Source organism: Oncorhynchus gorbuscha, linkage group LG14 (genome assembly GCF_021184085.1).
Source record: "Oncorhynchus gorbuscha isolate QuinsamMale2020 ecotype Even-year linkage group LG14, OgorEven_v1.0, whole genome shotgun sequence".
Taxonomy (NCBI): Eukaryota; Metazoa; Chordata; class Actinopteri; order Salmoniformes; family Salmonidae; genus Oncorhynchus; species Oncorhynchus gorbuscha.
The window spans coordinates 58,522,017-58,542,380 of NC_060186.1; the positions used below are offsets into that span (position 1 = coordinate 58,522,017).

Below are 20,364 nucleotides of genomic sequence, written 5' to 3' on the forward strand. Positions count from 1 at the left end.
CAATGGATATAAATGTATCAAACTTATCTAGACAATGATAAGTTAATTTCAAATCCTAACAAAGTATCATTTTATTTTGTTAAATTGTCTGCAGAAACAGAACGATCGACTGAAACAATTTAGCAAACATGACAATTGTTCTAACAATAAAATCTGCACAAATATAACAGGTTGAGCTTCTGTTAATCACTGGAAAAGCTAATTAAAGACTTCTCAAATCTCTGTCTTGGAATACAAAGTGTATCAAAATGTGCTATTCCTGGTAACAAAATTAAGTCGGTACAAAGTTAGAAAAGAAAAAGCATTTACAGAAATAGTGTTTGGTAAAACATTGAAACACTTTAACTTTAGCAATAGCAGCATAAATAAATGCAAACTAGGTCATTATTTTTGTGTCTAGAATTTTAACAATAACAAAACACTTAACTTAGAAGAAATGTGAATCACAAACACATCCACATCATTTAGTGAGGACTTTGTAAAACAGTCTCAGGTTGACCTCTCTCACTCCTCCTCTTCCTCTTCCTCATTCCTCTGTCCAAAGGGAAGAGCAGTCTGGCCACGGTCTGGGTCTTTCAGACGCAGGATCCGGATCAGGTTGTTGACTGGGAGAGAGCTATAGGGAACACAACCACCAACCAAGACATTTATTTTAAGTACACTATTTTTGATAAACTGAATATGCAAATGAGAGATAATTAGGCAAAGCCATGATATAGATTAAGCAATAAGGCCCAGGGGGGTGTGGTACATGGCCAATATACCAATGCAAAGGGCTGTTCTTATGCACGACTCAACGCGGAGTGCCCGGATACAGCCCTTAGATGTGGTATATTGGCAATATTCCACAAACCCCTGATGTGCGTTATTGCTATTATAAACTTGTTACCAACATAATTAGAGCAGTAAAAATAAATGTTTAGTCATACCTGTGGTATACGGTCTGAAATACCACGGCTGTCAGCCAATAAGCATGCTTAACAGAGATGCTTAATGTTAGTACACAGGATGGTGATGGAAGGCTACAATACCTCATGCTCTGTGGGGTGAGGAATATGAACTGTCGGTAACGTTGGCTAGAAGCGATTTTCAACATCATGTCCATGGATATCCTTCGGTTCACCATGTCCTAAGAAGACAGTTACATTTATTGACAGACAGTGTCTCAACAGAACAGAACGACTGACTGAAATAACAGAGCAAAAATATGAAGAACAATGTGTCAATCTTAGCCATCCTCACAGTGTAGGCTTCAGAAGACACCTGCGCTTAGATTAAAAGTAAGTTAATATTTGAAATGTATTTCATTGAATGAAGCAACTCAAAGGGATACTTCGGGATTCAGGCAATTGCCGGCAAGCCTTTTTTTCTACTTACCCAGAGTCAGACTAACATATGAATACCATTTTTATGCTAATGATATGCTACCTTCAACTTCCTTCAAACTCCACGCAGGGACATAAAAATGGCATCCATCAGTTTGTCTGACTTTGGGTAAGTAGTGTTGGATTCTATCTTGAAATATACTTATTCCTGTTACTATATTAGAACGGACTGATCACTTAACATGTATATGTAAGGGGTCAATGAAAGGTGAATAGGTACTGTGTGTATGGAAAGTTACTGAGTGAGACAAAGGGAAGGAGAGAAAGTTTCTCTGTTCAAACATGTTGTTGCTGAATATTAATAATGAGCATCAGTCTAGCCTCAGTTCCTGATAATACAGGCCAGCTGCTGTAGAACTAGGTCAAGGAGGGATGTGGAACTCAACTCGAGATAAGGTCAACAGTTGAAGAGAGAAGAAACCTTTGGGAGGGGGGCCAGAGATCATCCCGAAGGAACAGGGATGAATTGCTTATCTTAGACATACAAGGGGTGACTTCTAGTCAACAGTTATAAATATATACTTGTGTGACTTGTATGTTGTGTTTTGCAGATGAAGAACTCAGTGGGTTGAATAAACTTGGTTTGAGCTTTTCCTAGTTGTCCGTTTGAGTTTAGACTTTGTTCAGAACCTAACAGTAGGAATAAATGCTTAATGGACTAAATCCTGAAGTATCCCTTTAATATCCATTTTAAAATGGTTAAGTCATTCATCCATCCTTCTGATATGGCGGCATTACCATGTAGACGTCAAACTCATCGAGGGCTCGGAAGGGGGCCTCAGCGATGGCCCAGAGAGAGAGAACGAAACAGACAGTGGAGAACGAGCGCTCTCCTCCAGACAGAGAGCGCATGTCACTCAGAGCAGCCTTATCCCCCACACCTGGCTGGACCTGAGAGAGGGAGGGAAGATGAGGGAGAAGATGGGTAGAGACAAAGAAGGATGCAGAAAGAGAAGAGTAAAAGAAAGACATTGACAAATGGGAAAGGGTGGTGGAGCAGGGGAATGTGAGGGTAACTTGATTATTAGGCATACATAGTTTTTTTAATAACCTATAACTGCTTTTGCATTCAAGAAGGGTACATGTGAAAAGGTATTTCTGTGCATTAAAACTGTAGTGTATTCTTACTGAGATGGATAGGGTTTCGTTCTTGTGCTCGAACATCATCTTCCCTATATAGCCTCTCTGTGACAGCATGGAGTCAAAGTACATCTTGCAACGCACTGAGAGAAACCTAAAAAGAGATACATAGTGGGAAGGAAAACTATTTAAAAGCAAATCCACAGCTTTGCTTTTCCGCTAAATCTAACACCACATCGATAGATTGAGATGGCCTCCCTTCAGTCATTCAATAACTATTTTGCATAGCTCTATAACAGCCGTTGATGCTAGCAGTACCATTCAGCTGTTCTGTGATCTCTTATGAGACCGTGAGTGGTGTCACATAACAGAGCTGATATTCTATTTACAGACAGGAAGTAAATGGTGAATCCAGCTACCTCCTCAGCTCTGTGTAGACTCGGTGTCTATCGTCCATGATCTTACACAGGACCTGGATGAAGCGCTTGAGGCACTTCACCTGCTGGTTAATGTTACTGTAGTTCTCAAGGGCCTCTTGGTATTGCCTGGATGGGAGAAGAGGGAGGAAGGCAAGCAACATTTACCTTCTGCCCTTAGTTTACCCATTAGTCATTTTCATATGGACAGCCCTATTATATGGAAACACTGTCAAAACATACTATATAACATACTATATAACTATATTTAACAACATATAACACACTATATAACACCCTATATAACAATACCAAAGTAACCAAAATATACATCCAAGAACTCTTAGGGAATCAACTAAAACCAAGGCAAGTGGGGGAAAAAATAAATCTGGTTGTATTTTGAGTGAAACATCCCTTAATCGTTTGTGTGGGGTGAAGGGTCAGAGGTTAGGGGTGGTGGAGGTTACCTGATGACCTCTTCGCGGTCGCCCTGCTGGTCCTGTTGGGTGCTGATCTTCAGCTTCAGACGGCTGATCTCGCTGTCCAGACTCCTGGCTGTCCGGCGCACCTCAGACCGCTCTGGACAGATCTCTGTGGCCTTCACTACAGAAGCCTGGGACACAGGAGGGTTAAGACAAAGAACACACACATTAAGCAGGGACACACAGGAAGTAAGGGACAACATACACAGAAGATGGCCCTGATTATATCTAGACATACCGTGAGCTCCTGCTCCTTGAGATCCAGGCTGGCCTTCAGGGCCTGTATGGTGTTGATGTGGACCTTGCGTTTGTCCTCGTAGTGTTTCTTATGGTGCTTGCTCTTCTCCACATCCTGGTCGCTCTTACTCAGCTCCTCCTGAGAAAACAAGGGGGAAGGAGAGATGTATCGCCATCTATTGGCTTGACCTTTTCTGTTTAATCTGTGTGTGATTGATTATGTCTATGGAGACCCTGTATGGAACAAAATTAGGACATGGGTTATCACTATTCTAAGTCCTTTTCACTCTCCTGGTTCATTCCTGGTTTGCACACCAAACTTCCCTCCGTGTTAATAGAAATTGAAGTCCATATTGATGTGACTGACCTTGATGGGTTCGGCCTCCTCGGCCACAGTGCTGATGGAGTCTTTGTGCTGGCGGTACATCTGCTCCACCTCCTCCCAGGAAGCCTTCAGCTGGGCCATCTTTCTACGGGCCTCCTCGCTCTCCGAACGACCTGCTGAAATCTTATTGTTGATCTCCTCCAGCTCCTCCTCCTGAAGGCCAGAGTGTGTGTATGTCGTGGAATGTGAGTGCATCAGTTTGTGTATATCATATCAGTTGGAATGCAAAAGAGAGAACAAGGGAAAGAGATGTTCATGAACGACATTAGCTAAAACGAAATGTTAAAATATTGTCCCTGTGCCTAGATGTGTGTACCCACCAGAGGCTTGAGGTCCTCAGACTGGGGTTCCTCCACGTTCTGCAGGTCACTGATCTCCTGCTGCAGCCTCCTGAACTTATCCTGGAGGAGAGAACAAGGGGATAGGAGAGTTGTGACGTAGTAACTCGACATCTAGACTAATCAGAGGTGAACCATTGTGCTCTCCAAAATAATTTCTAGTTGGATCCATGGTATGGCTCTGGAGAGAGATGCTGTTTTGTCACAAAGGCCAGCTTGAGCAAGATACTAATATCTTAAGAAGTGCGTGTGCGTTACCTTGGCCCTCTTCCTGTCGTCGTATGCCCTCTTCAGGAGACTGTTGTTGTTTCTGATGTCCTCCTCCACCCTCTGCTTCTGCTGGCTGAACCGATCCAAGTGGGCCTCCTTGTTCCGCATCTCTTCCTGCAACTGCCTGAGTGAGATACATGGAGATATTGAGAGAAGGGGTAGAGGGAGAAAGGTAAACCATTTAATTAAATTGATTCAGAAGAACAGAGCAGCAGAAACCTTTTCAAAACAAATGGACGTCACACACACACACACACACACACACACACACACATTACCTGATCTCCTCCTCTACGTCTCTGCTAAGGTAGTCACACCTCCTCTGGTCGTTGGAGTAGTAGCGGTTGTTGTAGCACTGGTCTCCCTCCTTGGTGAAGGCCTGGTAGCAGTTTCTAGGGGGCTGCCTGCCCTGCATCACTCTGCGGGCCTCTGCAGGACTCTACATGGTACAGACAGAGGGGTTAGAACCACAGAAATGGAACCTTTCTCCCTTCTGTCCTAAAGGCTACTGTTTTCTACAGGAAGTGGCTTGAAGTTCATTCATGTTGTTTTTAGCATGCAAATCAGTTGTTACATGGGGATAGTTCAAGTATTTAAAGTTTTAGCTTATTATCGGCTCAAACTTTAAAAGAGCGAACTCTCCCTTAAAGACGGCGACACTGAAAACAAAATCATAATTGCAGTCACTACTGGGCAATCCAAGGTGACATCATGACATTTGAGTGAACTAACTATGGTGGCAGTAGATTCCATGGCCCTACCTTGATGAGCAGAATGGTCTCTATGCCCCTCTGGTCGATGAGGCAGTTGGCAACCACTGGGTCCTCGATCTCCAGAGACTGTAGGACTGACGGGTAGTCAGGGTGGTTCACAGCCCTGACACACACACACGACAGAAAACATGTTGATTACAGAGAACAAAATTAACCTTTAGAGGTACAAATAAGCCTAGCTAGCCTGAAACCAGGTGTGGTAGGTAGCCAACAGCCATACCGCCTACTGGTGTCATGGACCCTGTTGAAGAACTGGCAGGTGATGATCTGGGGTCTCCTACCCCCCTGGTAGTACCCTCTCATAAGGCCCTGCAGCAACTTCTCATCCTCGTGGTTGTCACAGGTGAAGGCCACCATCAGGCTCCCAAGACATTTCTCCACGGCCAGGGCCTGCTCATGGTCCTTCAGACGGATACAGTACCCTGCATGGGGCACAACGGGAGAGAGAGGACATTGGAAAGAGCTTTATTTTAACCAATGACAAGGTTACACAAATAAGCATAACATCCAGAAAGAATAATGAAGCGTAAGATAAGAGTTTTCGCTTGCATGGAAATACACACACACACACACACACACACACACACACACACACACACACACACACACACACACACACACACACACACCTTACCCAGCGGCCCCACTGGTTTCTTCCTGAACTGGCCCTTCCTGTCGGCGTCCTCGATGGCGGAGAGCAGCGCGGGCATCTTCTCCCCGAAGCGGCGCAGGCGGTCGGAGCGGCTGCCCTCCATGGTCTGCAACTTCCTCCTGATGGCCTCCATAGACCTCTTCAGATCCTCCTCCTCTCGCCTGAGAAACACACACAGGGTTATATACACACACACACACACACACACACACACACACAATTTTTCAAATTTATTTAGACTATTTTCTACATCGTAGAATTGTCTTCCACAATTAACCCAACCTCTCTGAATCAGAGCGGTGCAGAGGGCTTCCTTAAATCGACATCCACGTCTTCGGCACCCGGGGAACAGTGGGTTAAATGCTTTGCTCAGGGGCAGAACGACAAATTTTACCTTGTCAGTTAGGGGATTCTGTCCAGCAACCGACATCAAAACTATGAAATAACACATATGGAATCATATAGTAACAAAAAAAAAGTGTTAAAAAAAAATCTAATCTTATATTTCATCTGGAATACATTTCAATTAACAGCTGTGCCTTGTTAAAAGTTCATTTGTGTAATTTATTTCCTTTGTAATGCGTTTGAGCCAATCAGTTGTGTTGTAACAAGGTAGGGGTGGTATACAGAAGATGGTCTTTTACCAAATAGGGCTAAATCCATATTACAGCACAAATAAGCAAAGAGAAACAACAGTTCACCATTACTTTAAGACATGAAGGTCAGTCAATTAGGAACATTTTAAGAACTTTGAACGTTTCTTCAAGTGCAGTCGCAAAAACCATCAAGCGCTATGATGAAACTGGCTCTCATGAGGACCGCCACAGGAAAGGAAGACCTAGAGTTACCTCTGCTGCAGAGGATAAGTTCATTAGTTACCAGCCTCAGAAATTGCAGCCCAAATAAATACTTCATACATCTCAACATCAACTCTTCAGAGGAGACTGCGTGAACCAGGCCTTCATGGTCAAATTGCTGCAAAGAAACCACTACTAAAGGACACCAATAAGAAGAAGAGACTTGCTTAGGCCAAGAAACATGAGCAATGGACATTAGACCGGTGGAAATCTGTCATTTGGTCTGATGAGTCCAAATGTGAGATTTTTGGTTCCAACCGCCGTGTTTTTGTGAGACACAGAGTAGGTGAACGGATGATCTCGGCATGTGTGGTTCCCACTGTGAAGCATGGAGGTGGTGGTGTGATGGTGCTTTGCTGGTGATACTGTCAGTGATTTATTTTGAGTTCATGGCACACTTAACCAACATGGCTACCACAGCATTCTGCAGCGATACGCCATCCCATATGGTTTACGCTTAGTGGGACCATCATTTGTTTTTCAACAGGACAATGACCCCAAACACACCTCCAGTCTGTGTATGGGCTATTTGACCAAGGAGAGTGATGTAGAGCTGCATCAGATGACCTGGCCTACACAATCACCTGACCTCAAACCAACTGAGATGGTTTGGGATGAGTTGGACCGCAGAGTGAAAGAAAAGCAGCCAACAAGTGCTCAACATATGTGGGAACTCATTCAAGACTGTTGGAAAAGCAAGCCTCATGATGCTGGTTGAGAGAATGCCAAGAGTGTGCAAAGCTTTCATTAAGGCAAAGGGTGGCTACTTTGAAGAATATCCAATATAACATACAGTGCCTTGCGAAAGTATTTGGCCCCCTTGAACTTTGCGACCTTTTGCCACATTTCAGGCTTCAAACAAAGATATAAAACTGTATTTTTTTGTGAAGAATCAACAACAAGTGGGACACAATCATGAAGTGGAACGACATTTATTGAATATTTCAAATTTTTTAAACAAATCAAAAACGGAAAAATTGGGCGTGCAAAATTATTCAGCCCCTTTACTTTCAGTGCAGCAAACTCTCTCCAGAAGTTCAGTGATGATCTCTGAATGATCCAATGTTGACCTAAATGACTAATGATGATAAATACAATCCACCTGTGTGTAATCAAGTCTCCGTATAAATGCACCTGCACTGTGATAGTCTCAGAGGTCCGTTAAAAGCGCAGAGAGCATCATGAAGAACAAGGAACACACCAGGCAGGTCCGAGATACTGTTGTGAAGAAGTTTAAAGACGGATTTGGATACAAAAAGATTTCCCAAGCTTTAAACATCCCAAGGAGCACTGTGCAAGCGATAATATTGAAATGGAAGGAGTATCAGACCACTGCAAGTCTACCAAGACCTGGCCATCCCTCTAAACTTTCAGCTCATACAAGGAGAAGACTGATCAGAGATGCAGCCAAGAGGCCCATGATCACTCTGGATGAACTGCAGAGATCTACAGCTGAGGTGGGAGACTCTGTCCATAGGACAACAATCAGTCGTATATTGCACAAATCTGGCCTTTATGGAAGAGTGACAAGAAGAAAGCCATTTCTTAAAGATGTCAATAAAAAGTTTTGTTTAAAGTTTGCCACAAGCCACCTGGGAGACCACCAAACATGTGGAAGAAGGTGCTCTGGTCAGATGAAACCAAAATGGAACTTTTTGGCAACAATGCAAAACGTTATGTTTGGCGTAAAAGCAACACAGCTCATCACCCTGAACACACCATCCCCACTGTCAAACATGGTGGTGGCAGCATCATGGTTTGGGCCTGCTTTTCTTCAGCAGGGGCAGGGAAGATGGTTAAAATTGATGGGAAGATGGATGGAGCCAAATACAGGACCATTCTGGAATAAAACCTGATGGAGTCTGCAAAACACCTGAGACTGGGACGGAGATTTGTCTTCAAACAAGACAATGACCCAAAACATAAAGCAGAATCTACAATGGAATGGTTCAAAAATAAACATATCCAGGTGTTAGAATGGCCAAATCAAAGTCCAGACCTGAATCCAATCGAGAATCTGTGGAAAGAACTGAAAACTGCTGTTCACAAATGCTCTCCGTCCAACCTCACTGAGCTCGAGCTGTTTTGCAAGGAGGAATGGGAACAAATTTCAGTCTCTCGCATCAGTCTCTCGATGTGCAAAACTGATAGAGACATACCCCAAGCGACTTACAGCCGTAATCGCAGCAAAAGGTGGCGCTACAAAGTATTATTACGGAGCTGTGAGGGGAACGGCACCTCAGTACCTCCAGGCTCTGATCAGGCCCTACACCCAAACAAGGGCACTTCGTTCATCCACCTCTGGCCTGCTCGCCTCCCTACCACTGAGGAAGTACAGCTCCCGCTCAGCCCAGTCAAAACTGTTCGCTGCCCTGGCCCCTCAATGGCGGAACAAACTCCCTCACGACGCCAGGACAGCGGAGTCAATCACCACCTTCCGGAGACACCTGAAACCCCACCTCTTTAAGGAATACCTAGGATAGGATAAGTAATCCCTCTCACCCCCCCTTAAGTTTTAGATGCACTATTGTAAAGTGACTGTTCCACTGGATGTCATAAGGTGAATGCACCAATTTGTAAGTCGCTCTGGATAAGAGCGTCTGCTAAATGACTTAAATGTAAATGTTAAATGTATTAACTTAAGGGGGCTGAATAATTTTGCACGGCCAATTTTTCAGTTTTTGATTTGTTAAAAAAGTTTGAAATATCCAATAAATGCCGTTCCACTTCATGATTGTGTCCCACTTGTTGTTGATTCTTCACAAAAAAATACAGTTTTATATCTTTATGTTTGAAGCCTGAAATGTGGCAAAAGGTCGCAAAGTTCAAGGGGGCCGAATACTTTCGCAAGGCACTGTATATTTTGATTTGTTTAACACTTGTGGTTATTACATGATCCCATATCTGTTGTTTCATCGTCTTGATGTCTTCACTATTATTCTACAATGTAGAAAATAGTCAAAATAAAGAAAACCCTTGAATGAGTAGGTTTGTCCAAACTGTTAACTGGTACTATATATACAGTTGAAGTCGGAAGTTTACATACACCTTAGCTAAATACATTTAAACTCAGTTTCACAATTCCTGAGATTTAATCCTAGTAAAAAAGGCCTGTCTTATGTCAGTTAGGATCACCATTTTATTTTAAGAATGCAAAATGTCAGAAAATTAGGAGAGGGAATCACTTATTTCAGCTTTTATTTCTTTCATCACATTCCCAGTGGGTCAGAAGTTTAAATACACTCAATTAGTATTTGGTAGCATTGCCTTTAAATGGTTTGACTTGGGTCAACATTTTTGGGAAGCCTTCCACAAGCTTCCCACAATAAGTTGGGTGAATTTTGTCCCATTCCTCCTGACAGAGCTGGTATAACCGAGTCAGGTTTGTAGGCCTCCTTGCTCGCACACACTTTTTCTGTTCTGCCCACAAATTGTCTATAGGCTTGAGGTCAGGGCTTTGTGATGGCCACTCCAATACCGTGACTTTGTTGACTTAAGCTATTTTGCCACAGCTTTGGAAGTATGCTGTGTGTCATTGTCTATTTAGAAGACCCATTTGCGACCAAGCTTTAACTTGCTGATTGATGTCTTGAGATTTTGCTTCAATATATCCACATCATTTTCCTACCTCTTGATGCCATCTATTTTGTGAAGTGCACCAGTACCTCCTGCAGCAAAGCACCCCCACGACATGATGCTGCCACCACCGTGCTTCACGGTTGGGATGGTGTTCATAACAATGGTCATTATGGCCAAACAGTTCTATTTTTGTTTCATCAGACCAGAGGACACTTCTCCAAAAAGTACAATCTTTGTCCCCATATGCAGTTGTATGTGCTGACCAACTGGCAGGTGTCTTCACTGACATTTTCAACATGTCCCTGATTGAGTCTGTAATATCAACATGTTTCAAGCAGACTACCATAGTCCCTGTGCCCAAGAACACAAAGGCAATGTCAGGATTCACCTAGCTGTCATGATTTGGGGCTGTACAGATGTTTGATGTATTAGAATAATTGATTATGCTTATGTTATATTAATAGAAGGGGAGGGGTTATAAGACCCCTCCCTCCTTACATTTATAGGGTCCTAGACTATAGATTAAAAATATATAAATTAATTATATAGTTAAGAGAAATTTTCACAGTTATTCTCGGTCTCTCTGTCTGTGTGACTGAGACAAAACTCTACAGGGGAGTGTGGGAGATAAGAGACTAGTTAGACATTCCACAATAAATCAACTTTAGGGAGGGGACATTTATTGCCTAGCTTTTAGATAAACACTGAAACTATGTTTGTATAGCTATGGATGCAGGGTTTTGGTCTCAGGAGTAAAAAGGTAATGACGTAGTCAGTGACATCACTAAGGTGGGACTTCGGTTTAATAAAACAACTTGAGACCTTTTGTTTGATGCAGAACTTACTCGGAAACATGCGTGCTATCTTCCTGATTGTCAACTTCTGTCTGCATTTGCATTAATAAAGGGTTTTGAATGATTGAATTAAATATATCGGCATAATGCTAATTTCACCAATGATGATACGAAAGAAACAAACCCTAACAGCAACCTGCCTAAATGACTACAAACCCGTAGCACTCACGTCCGAAGACATGAAGTGCTTTGAAAGGTTGGTAATGGCTCACATCAACACCATTATCCCAGAAACCCTAGCCCCACTCCAATTTGCATACCGCCCAAACAGATCCACAGATGATGCAATCTCTATTGCACTCCACACTGCCCTTTCCCACCTGGACAAAAGGAACACTTATGTGAGAATGCTACTCATTGACTACAGCTCAGTGTTCAACACCAGAGTACCAAGCTCATCACTAAGCTAAGGACACCAACACCAAGCTCATCACTAAGCTAAGGATCCTGGGACCAAACAGTTCCCTCTTCAACGAGATCCTGGACTTCCTGACGGGCCACCCACAGGTGGTGAGGGTAGATAGGAACACATCTGCCATGCTGATCCTCAACACTAGAGCTCCCCAGGAGTGCGTGCTCAGCCCCCTCCAGTACTCCCTGTTCACCCACAACTGCATGGCCAGGCATGACTCCAACACCATCATTAAGTTTGCAGATGACACAACAGTGGTAGGCCTGATCACCGACAACGACGAGACAGCCTATAGGGAGGTCAGAGACCTGGCCAGGTGGTGCCAGAATAACAACCTATCCCTCAAAGTAACCAAGACTAAGGAGATGATTGTGGACTACAGGAAAAGAAGGACCGAGCACGCCCCCATTGTCATCGGCGGGGCTGTAGTGGAGCAGGTTGAGAGCTTCAAGTTCCTTGGTGTCCACATCAACAACAAACCAGAATGGTCCAAACATGCCAAGACAGTCGTGAAGAGGGCACAACAAAGCCTATTCCCCCTCAGGAAATTAAAAAGATTTGGCATGGGTCCTGAGATCCTCACGAGGTTCAACAGCTGCAACATCAAGAGCATCCTGACTGGTTGCATCAATGCCTGGTACGGCAATTGCTCGGCCCCTGATCGCAAGGCACTACAGAGGGTAGTGCGTATGGCCCAGTACATCACTGGGGCTAAGCTGCCTGCCATCCAGGACCTCAGAGGAAGGCCACAGCCACCCCAGTCATAGACTGTTCTCTCTACTACCGCATGGCAAGTGGTACCGGAGTGCCAAGTATAGGACAAAAAGGCTACTCAATAGTTTTTACCTCCAAGCCATAAGACTCCGTAACAGGTAATAAAATGGCTACCCGGACTATTTACATTGTGTGCTCCCTCCAACCAATCCCCCTTTTTATGCTGCTGCTACTCTCTGTTTATCATATATGCAAAGTCACTTTAACTATACATTCATGTACATACTACCTCATTCGGGCCGACCAACCAGTGCTCCCGCACATTGGCTAAATGGGACATCTGAATTGTGTCCCGCCACCCGGCAACCCCTCTTTTACGCTACTGCTACTCTCTGTTCATCATATATGCATAGTCACTTTAACCATTTCTACATGTACATACTACCTCAATCAGCCTGACTAACCGGTGTCTGTATGTAGCCTTGCTACTTTTATAGCCTCGCTACTGTATATAGCCTGTCTTTTTACCATTGTTTTATTTCTTTACTTACCTATTGTTCACCAAATACCTTTTTTGCACTATTGGTTAGAGCCTGTAAGTAAGCATTTCACTGTAAGGTCTACCTACACCAGTTGTATTCGGCACATGTGACAAATAAAATAGATTTTTGATTTGATTTGCAAACCGTAGTCTGGCTTTCCTCATGGCGGTTTTGGAGCAGTTGCTTCTTCCTTGCTGAGCGGCCTTTCAGGTTATGTCAATATAGAACTCGTTTTACTGTGGATATAGATACTTTGTACCCGTTTCCTCCAGCATCTTCACAAGGTCCTTTGCTGTTGTTCTGGGATTGATTTGCACTTTTCGCACCAAAGTACATTAATCTCTAGGAGACAGAACGCATCTCCTTTCTGAGCGATATGACGGTTGTGTAGTCCCATGGTGTTTATACTTGTGTACTATTGTTAGTACAGATGAACGTGGTACCTTCAGGCATTTGGAAATTGATCCCAAGGATGAACCAGACCTGTGGAGGTCTACAATTTTTTTTCCTGAGGTCTTTTGATTTTCCCATGTTCCCAATGATTTTGAAGGTAGGCCTTGAAATACAGCCACAGGTTCACTCACCTCCAATTGATTCAAATTATGTCAGAAGCTTCTAAAGCCAAGACATAATTTTCTGGAATTTTCCAAGCTGTTTAAAGACACAGTCAACTTAGTGCATGTAAACTTCTGACCCACTAGAATTGTGATACAGTGAATTATAAGTGAAATAATCTGTCTGTAAACAATTGTTGGAAAGATTACTTGTGTCATGCACAAAGTAGATGTCCTAACCAACTTGCCAAAACTATAGTTTGTTAACAAGACATTTGTGGAGTGGTTGAAAAACGAGTTTTAATGACTCCAACCCAAGTGCATGTAAACTTCCGACTTCAACTGTATAAATACAAAATAATATTCCTACTTCTGATATGGCTGTCACATAACGTTTACATTAGACAACACCCTGAGAGTATTTCATAAGCCCTGTTAACCATGTGGCATGGCTCCAAACTCCTATGATGTGTGTGCGTTGTAAGCCAAGTCTTATATACAGGCCTGTATATAATGGAGTTTCCAGTGCCTACATCATCTTTTCCAGCTCATCCTTGGCCCGGGACACAGCCTGCTGGAACTGTTCCATCTGCTGACCTAGGGTAGAGTCCTGGAAGTTCAGAGTGTCCAGGTCTGTCTGCAGCTTCTCCATGCGCTCAACACGCACCTGGGTCTCCGCACCAGACGTCTGGCTGATACTGTGGGAGGCAGAAAGGAGAAAAAAGGGAAAGAAATCCCGTTTGTCTGTGGTAAACATTCAATGACTTTTCCCATGACAAGAAAAGTTGTATCTTGAAACTGAAAAAGAGGTAGGAAAGGATCCGAGGCACTACCTCAACTTGAGTTCATTAATTCTCCTGGAGAGCTGATCCTTGTCCTTCTCCAGGTCTCTCAGGTTAGTCTTGAATCTGTGTACACTGGCCTGTAAGAGAGACACCACTAAGATGAATCAACAACTAGTGAACTAGAAAAGAGCTCCTCGTTATCGAGCTCTCACATATATATTTAGCGTTGAGATCTGAGCTGGAAGCTGTAGTTTTTCATTGTGCTGCAGTTATGATTATGGAGATGTAATGGTTAATGATATTAAGCCTTATCTCTGTCACTTGCTAAACCCCTGGTATTTAGAAGACTCTGGGGTATAGTAACACTCATCACTGTTGTCTCACCTGGGCTGTGTTGAAGGCCTTGCTTCTGCTCTGAGCCTCGTTCTTCAGCTCAGCACTCTGTGGCTCAAGCTGCTGCACCCTCACAGTGATGGCCTCCAGTTGCTCCCGGATACCCTTGTACTTCTTCTCCGCCTCCACCACCTTGGCCTGGACAGGAAGTGAGGTCATAAAGAACAATCGTCAGCAATAACAAGCAAGAGGAAATAGTCACTTTGAACTTAAGTAATAGCTGCATTTTTCCTGAATGTGAAGGAAACACACACCAAATTCTTATGGCTGTAAAAATAAGAGGGTGATGTTAGTTACCTTCCACTCGTCTACTTTCTGGTCATATTTGATGGTGGACCTCTCCTCTGATTGGAGCTTCTCTCTCATGGGCTTCACCTCTTTCTCCATCTCAGACACCTGGCGCAGGACAGAGCAAAAGAGATTTTACATCAGAATATGTATTTAGCTGGTTAGCTAAATCTGCTACAATATATCTGTTGTGCATGACCCCTGATAAATAAACAAATAATATAAATACACTTTTAGATTCATATTTTGAAGGTATGCTGCTTCCCCTCACCAGAGCCCAAGCCATCTGATTCTTCAACTCCTCCAGTTTACTGTGCATGTCGTCCAGCGAGGCCAGGCTTTTGACCCGGTCCTCTTTCTCCAGGTACTTCCTCTTTAACCCCTCCAGACACTGAAACAGAATGATTCACACTTAAAAAGTGCTACTTTATAACAACTCCATTAAGATCTCTTGGTTGTTCATGGACAAGACTTTGCACATCAGAGCTTGAATTCTAGCTTTATAAGCCCCTGTAATCTTTCAATAATAAAAAATAAACCCACTATGGAACTACATGCCACATGGCTGATTGGATAAAAGCATTTAAGGGACTTTGGATGGGTGATATCATAACACACCGCACATATGCCAAGTGGATTCGTACCTCCTCGTGTTTCTCCACAGTGTCTAGAGTGACATTTTTAGTCGTTATGATATAGGTGTAATCCTCTTTCATCTGCTCAAGCTGTGTGGCTTTCATAAAGAACTGAGGAGGAAAAACAAAACACTTAGTCACTAACAAGGTAAGAACAATCTTAAAAGGTAGGCCTACATTGAGCTCTTTCACCCTCATGCTATTTGACACTGAAAACCAGACTGATATTTAACCACTTCCTGAGAATGCAGAAATAAGACATTACAGAGATTTGATACCTGCAACCAAGGCTGGCAAGATGCAAGCTATTACCTTAATTTACACCATGTCCTCCCCAAATACAGAATTTCATAAATGAAAATATTCAAGTATATCAAACTGACTCTGTACTTATCCCCTTCTCCTTTGGAGTGCAGAAAGTGCTTGCTCATCTCTTGAGTTAGCATAGATACAGGGTTATCCACCTTTGGAAAATAATGATTATAAAAAATAAATCAATAGTTATTTATCACAGCAACAGTGTTTCCAATCTTTTCATACAGTCTTGCAGGTGGTCAACAGAAGTTGAAGTACCTGGATGTTAAAGTGATCCAGAATGGCCAAAAGTTCATCCTTCTTCGCAGACACAAGATGACCTGCAAGATAAAGTACATTCTTATGTGCTCATACTGCATCTACTGCTCAGTGAATCACTTTTTGAAATATAGCCTAATGTTAAGATCCAGAATAAACGATGTAGATTGATTTTAAAGGGTGTTTTGCACTAAAGTGTCAGGCACATATCTCAGATCCATAGGCGTGTTTGAATGAAGGGCCCATTTACAGAGTGTTAATACATTCTTAATACATGAATTACCTGCTTTGCTCTTGAGCTTGTAGGTCCTCATGCCCTCACGGGTTATCTTGAGGTCTACTATGATAGCCTGGCCGAACACTTCTGGCTTGTAGGCATCCCTGCCCTTGTTACGCAGTGTTATGGAGACGTCAGCTGAACTGGGAGAGCAGAGGGACACAAACGGGGTTGCAATATTACTCAAATATGACAGTAGGATAAACTTGGCACTTTCACATGCATTATTAAAATGGGGTAGATGGCATAGTTAACACATTAGGGAGCGGGACGTCTGTAGCCACTGACATTTACAGTTTGTCACAAACTCTTGAATCTCTTGCAACACGTTTTATTGTATGGAAATTACTAAGAGAAATAATAGTTACTCTTGCAGGAATGCCAGATGTATGTTAACACTAATCTCCATTTACAAAGGTTTACTGCCCGAGGTAAGTGACCATGCTTCCAACAGACATCTGGAACCTGTCTTTCAAGGCAGAAATAGTCCCCAAAGACAAGGGAGTGTGCAAATACAATCAGGGAACACGAGTACCTCTCTCCTTCTTTCACAAATCCCTTCAGGGAGGACCCTCTGTTAGTGGTTGTAGCTTTCCCTCCCAGCCCCACCATAAGAGCTGTGAGGACAGCACTCTTTCCACCTGTCCGTCGTTTAGAAACACAATATCAGACACAGAACCACAGCACTGAAATCTTAGAGCATCATTGGATCGATACTGAAAAAAACATGTGATAGAGTAACAGGTGGAGACACTATACAAACAATCTATAATCAGTCAACAATTAAACCATCTTGAGAGTAAAAAAACATTTTTTTAAATATATATATTTTTTTTTTTCAGGAAGAAGTAGTGGTGGAACTCACTTCCATTGTTGCCGACGACAAAGTTGACATTGGACCCAAACGCAAATGGACCCAGCAGAGAGTGGCACATAAAGTTCTTCAGGGAGATGCTCTCCACTATGCCCACCTCTCCAACAGTCTGCAACAAGACAAAGCAAAGATGTAACAGTAAATCCTACTGTTTTAATATGGAGGCACAGTAATGTTTCAGTTACATCAGGTCTTTGATTATTTCCCTTTTAATAAAAGATATAATAGCAGATTATGCAGACTGTCAGTGTTGTCACTCCTGCTGTTGTGACTGAAATATGTCAGCCAAATTGAGAATGAAATAGGCTCAATTTGTCTGACATATTTCAAATCACAACAATAAATTACAACTAGGCTTGGGCAGTATACAGTATATACAGTGCATTCGAAAAGTATTCAGACCCATTCTCCTTTTTTGTTATGTTCCAGCCCTATTATAAAAGGGATTAAATTAAAACAATTCCTCAATCTACACACAATACCCCATAATGAAAAAGCGAAAACAGTGTTTTGTAATTATTGCACATTTATTAAAAATAATACCCAGAAATACCTTATTTACATAAGTATTCAGAACCCTTGCTATGAGACTGGAAATTGAGCTCAGGTGCATCCTGTTTCCATTGATCATCCTTGAGATATTTCTTGATTGGAGTCTACCTGTGGTAAATTCAATTGGTTGGACATGATTTGGAAAGGCACCCACCTGTCTATATAAGGTCTCACAGTTGACTGTGCATGTCAGAGCAGAAATCAAACGATGAGGTCAAAGGAATTGTCCATAGAGCTCTGAGACGGGATTGTGTCGAGGCACAGATCTGGGGAAGGGTACCAAAAAATGTATGCAGCATTGAAGGTCCCCAAGAACACAGTGACCATCATTCTTAAATGGAAGAAGTTTGGAACCAACAAGACTCTTCATAGAGCTGGCCACCTGTCAAAACTGAGCAAACAGGGGAGAAGGGCCTTGGTCAGGGAGGTGCCCAAGAACCCGCTGGTCACTATGAGAGAGCTCCAGTAAAAGGCATATGAAAGCCAGCTTTAGAGTTTGCCAAAAGGCACCAAGGACTTTCTGACCATGACAAACAAGATTCACTGGTCTGATGAAACCAAGATTGAACTCTTTGGCCTGAGTGCCAAACATCATGTCTGGAGGAAACCTGGCTCCATCCCTATGGTGAAGCATGGTGGTGGAAGCATCATACTGTGGGAATGTTTTTCAGGGGCAGGGACTGGGAGACTATTCAAGATCGAGGCAAAGATGAACAGAGCAAAGTACTGAGAGATCCTTGATGAAAATCTGACCGTGCTCAGGACCTCAGACTGGGGCGAAGGTTCACCTTCCAACAGGAGAAACGACCCTAAGCACACAGCCTAAACAACACAGGAGTGGCTTCGGGACAAGTCTCTGAATGTCCTTGAATGGCCCAGCCGGAGTCCAGACTTGAACACAAACAAACATCTCTGGAGACCTTTGCGGCGACGCTCCCCATCCAAACTGACTTAGCTTGAGAGGATCTGCAGAGAAGAATGGGAGAAACTCCCTAAATACAGGTGTGCCAAGCTTGCAGCGCCATACCCAAGAAGACTCGAGGCTGCAATCGCTGCCAAAGGTGCTTCAACAAAGTACTGAGTAAAGGTTCTAAATACTTATGTAAATGTACATTTCCTGTTTTTTTTTTAAACATACATTTCTAAAACCTGTCCTTGCTTTGTCATTATGGGGTATTGTGTAGATTGAGGAAAACAATACATTTAATCCATTTTAGAATAAGGCTGTAACGTAACAAATGTGGAAAAAGTCAAGGGGTCTAAATACTTTCCGAATGCACTTTACCGTGGTATTTTAGTTTGGGGCACCGTGCAACGCCACTGCTTATAACTAATAAAGGTTAAATAAAAAACTATAATTTAACTAAGATGTGCCAAATAAATTATCCAGATCAGGGCTGCAGCTATGCATTTAGTTTGCTAACTTGTTAGCTAAGTGGCTAGATGGCAAGGTCAAGTTTCTTGGTTACAGCTGAGACGGTCAAGATCCCTGCTGCCTAAATTTGTTCGTTTTTTTATTTTTTACATTTAGGAAAGAAATAGCGCCCCTTGTTTTGGTACAGGAACGGCACTACACCACACAGGAGCACAACCCTAGACTGACAGTGACAACTCCAGTCTACTCTTATAAGGGTCTCAAATCAATTAAATGTACAGTAGCTAACTTAGATACCGTATGCGATCCTAGTGGCACAGGGGGTTGGCTGGGACCCACTTCATTATCTTCATCATGAACCTCTGTGGGTCTGACTCTCTTGTGTGGGCTCTCTCCAATTGAGTTGCTCTTCCTCTTAGACATCTTCTTAGACACCCTGTATAACACAGACATTAGAAAACCATCGTTAGAAATATAACAGTTAACTAGCTAGAACTTCTTTGCTAACTAGCTAACGTTAGCTACACTTAGCTAGCTAGTAAGTTACTAATATTAGCTCATAGAGATAGATAGAGGACTCATCTTTGTGTTTGTGAGATTTAAAGTAGATTATTGTATTCTTCACGATTGGCTGAACCCTCCTGATGAACCTGATTGGACATGACTCCAAAAGGGTTACCAGGAGGGATCAGCCAATAAAGTTGAAGTCCCACCCGGTTAACAACATTAAAATGGTGGAGGCGCTGCCCCAATACTAAAATGGCATTTTGGCCACTAGAGGCCTCTATCATTCTCTATGAATTAGCTAGCCAACTAGCAACCCGGCAACGTTAACTTGCTAACGTTTACTAACAAATAAATTCTTACCGTGAAGACCTCTGTCGGTAAATTAGCAGGCAAAGTTTTTAAATAAACATATCCACAAAAGTGACTTTGGTAGCTAGCTATGCAATGCTTATCGGCGAATTTTGGAGGTAGCTTGATATCGAAAGACACAGCTTGTATGTAAAGTGACGCTATCCACTCAGCTGTTCACTGGATTCCGCGCGCAACGTCAAAAAAATGAAGGACAGCAGCGTGCT

The 20,364-nt window shown here is 42.8% G+C and overlaps 1 protein-coding gene across 2 annotated transcripts; it reads right to left on the reverse strand.

Moving 5' to 3' along the window:
* Positions 1-46: 46 nt before the first annotated feature.
* si:dkey-119f1.1 (Structural maintenance of chromosomes protein 6-like) lies at positions 47-20,337 on the reverse strand. Of its 2 annotated transcripts, none has more exons than XM_046298644.1 (27): positions 20,150-20,337; positions 19,622-19,718; positions 17,347-17,464; positions 17,017-17,122; positions 16,488-16,624; positions 16,205-16,266; positions 16,015-16,095; positions 15,641-15,742; positions 15,268-15,387; positions 15,006-15,104; positions 14,700-14,846; positions 14,364-14,452; positions 14,064-14,228; positions 6,001-6,179; positions 5,587-5,788; positions 5,355-5,469; positions 4,872-5,032; positions 4,582-4,717; positions 4,306-4,386; positions 3,968-4,138; positions 3,602-3,739; positions 3,349-3,494; positions 2,885-3,010; positions 2,514-2,619; positions 2,124-2,276; positions 1,032-1,129; positions 47-616 (listed from the first exon to the last, which is right to left on the reverse strand). In XM_046298644.1, exons 2-27 carry the CDS (start codon positions 19,703-19,705, stop codon positions 505-507), a joined length of 3,234 nt encoding a protein of 1,077 aa, XP_046154600.1. In that variant the 5' UTR covers positions 19,706-19,718; positions 20,150-20,337; the 3' UTR covers positions 47-504. The 2 variants fall into 2 exon arrangements, with proteins under 2 accessions (XP_046154600.1, XP_046154599.1); XM_046298643.1 differs by having other exon boundaries at positions 19,580-19,718.
* Between the last annotated feature and the right edge of the window lie 27 nt (positions 20,338-20,364).

Excerpts from the sequence above, each read along its gene's own strand:
- si:dkey-119f1.1 (XM_046298643.1), bottom strand. The coding sequence starts at position 19,705 with ATGTCTAAGAGGAAGAGCAACTCAATTGGAGAGAGCCCACACAAGAGA. Across the intron at positions 14,229-14,363 it reads ATTAATGAACTCAAGTTGAG|TATCAGCCAGACGTCTGGTG; the intron begins GTAGTGCCTCGG and ends TGCCTCCCACAG. Across the intron at positions 5,789-6,000 it reads GAAACCAGTGGGGCCGCTGG|GGTACTGTATCCGTCTGAAG; the intron begins GTAAGGTGTGTG and ends TGCCCCATGCAG.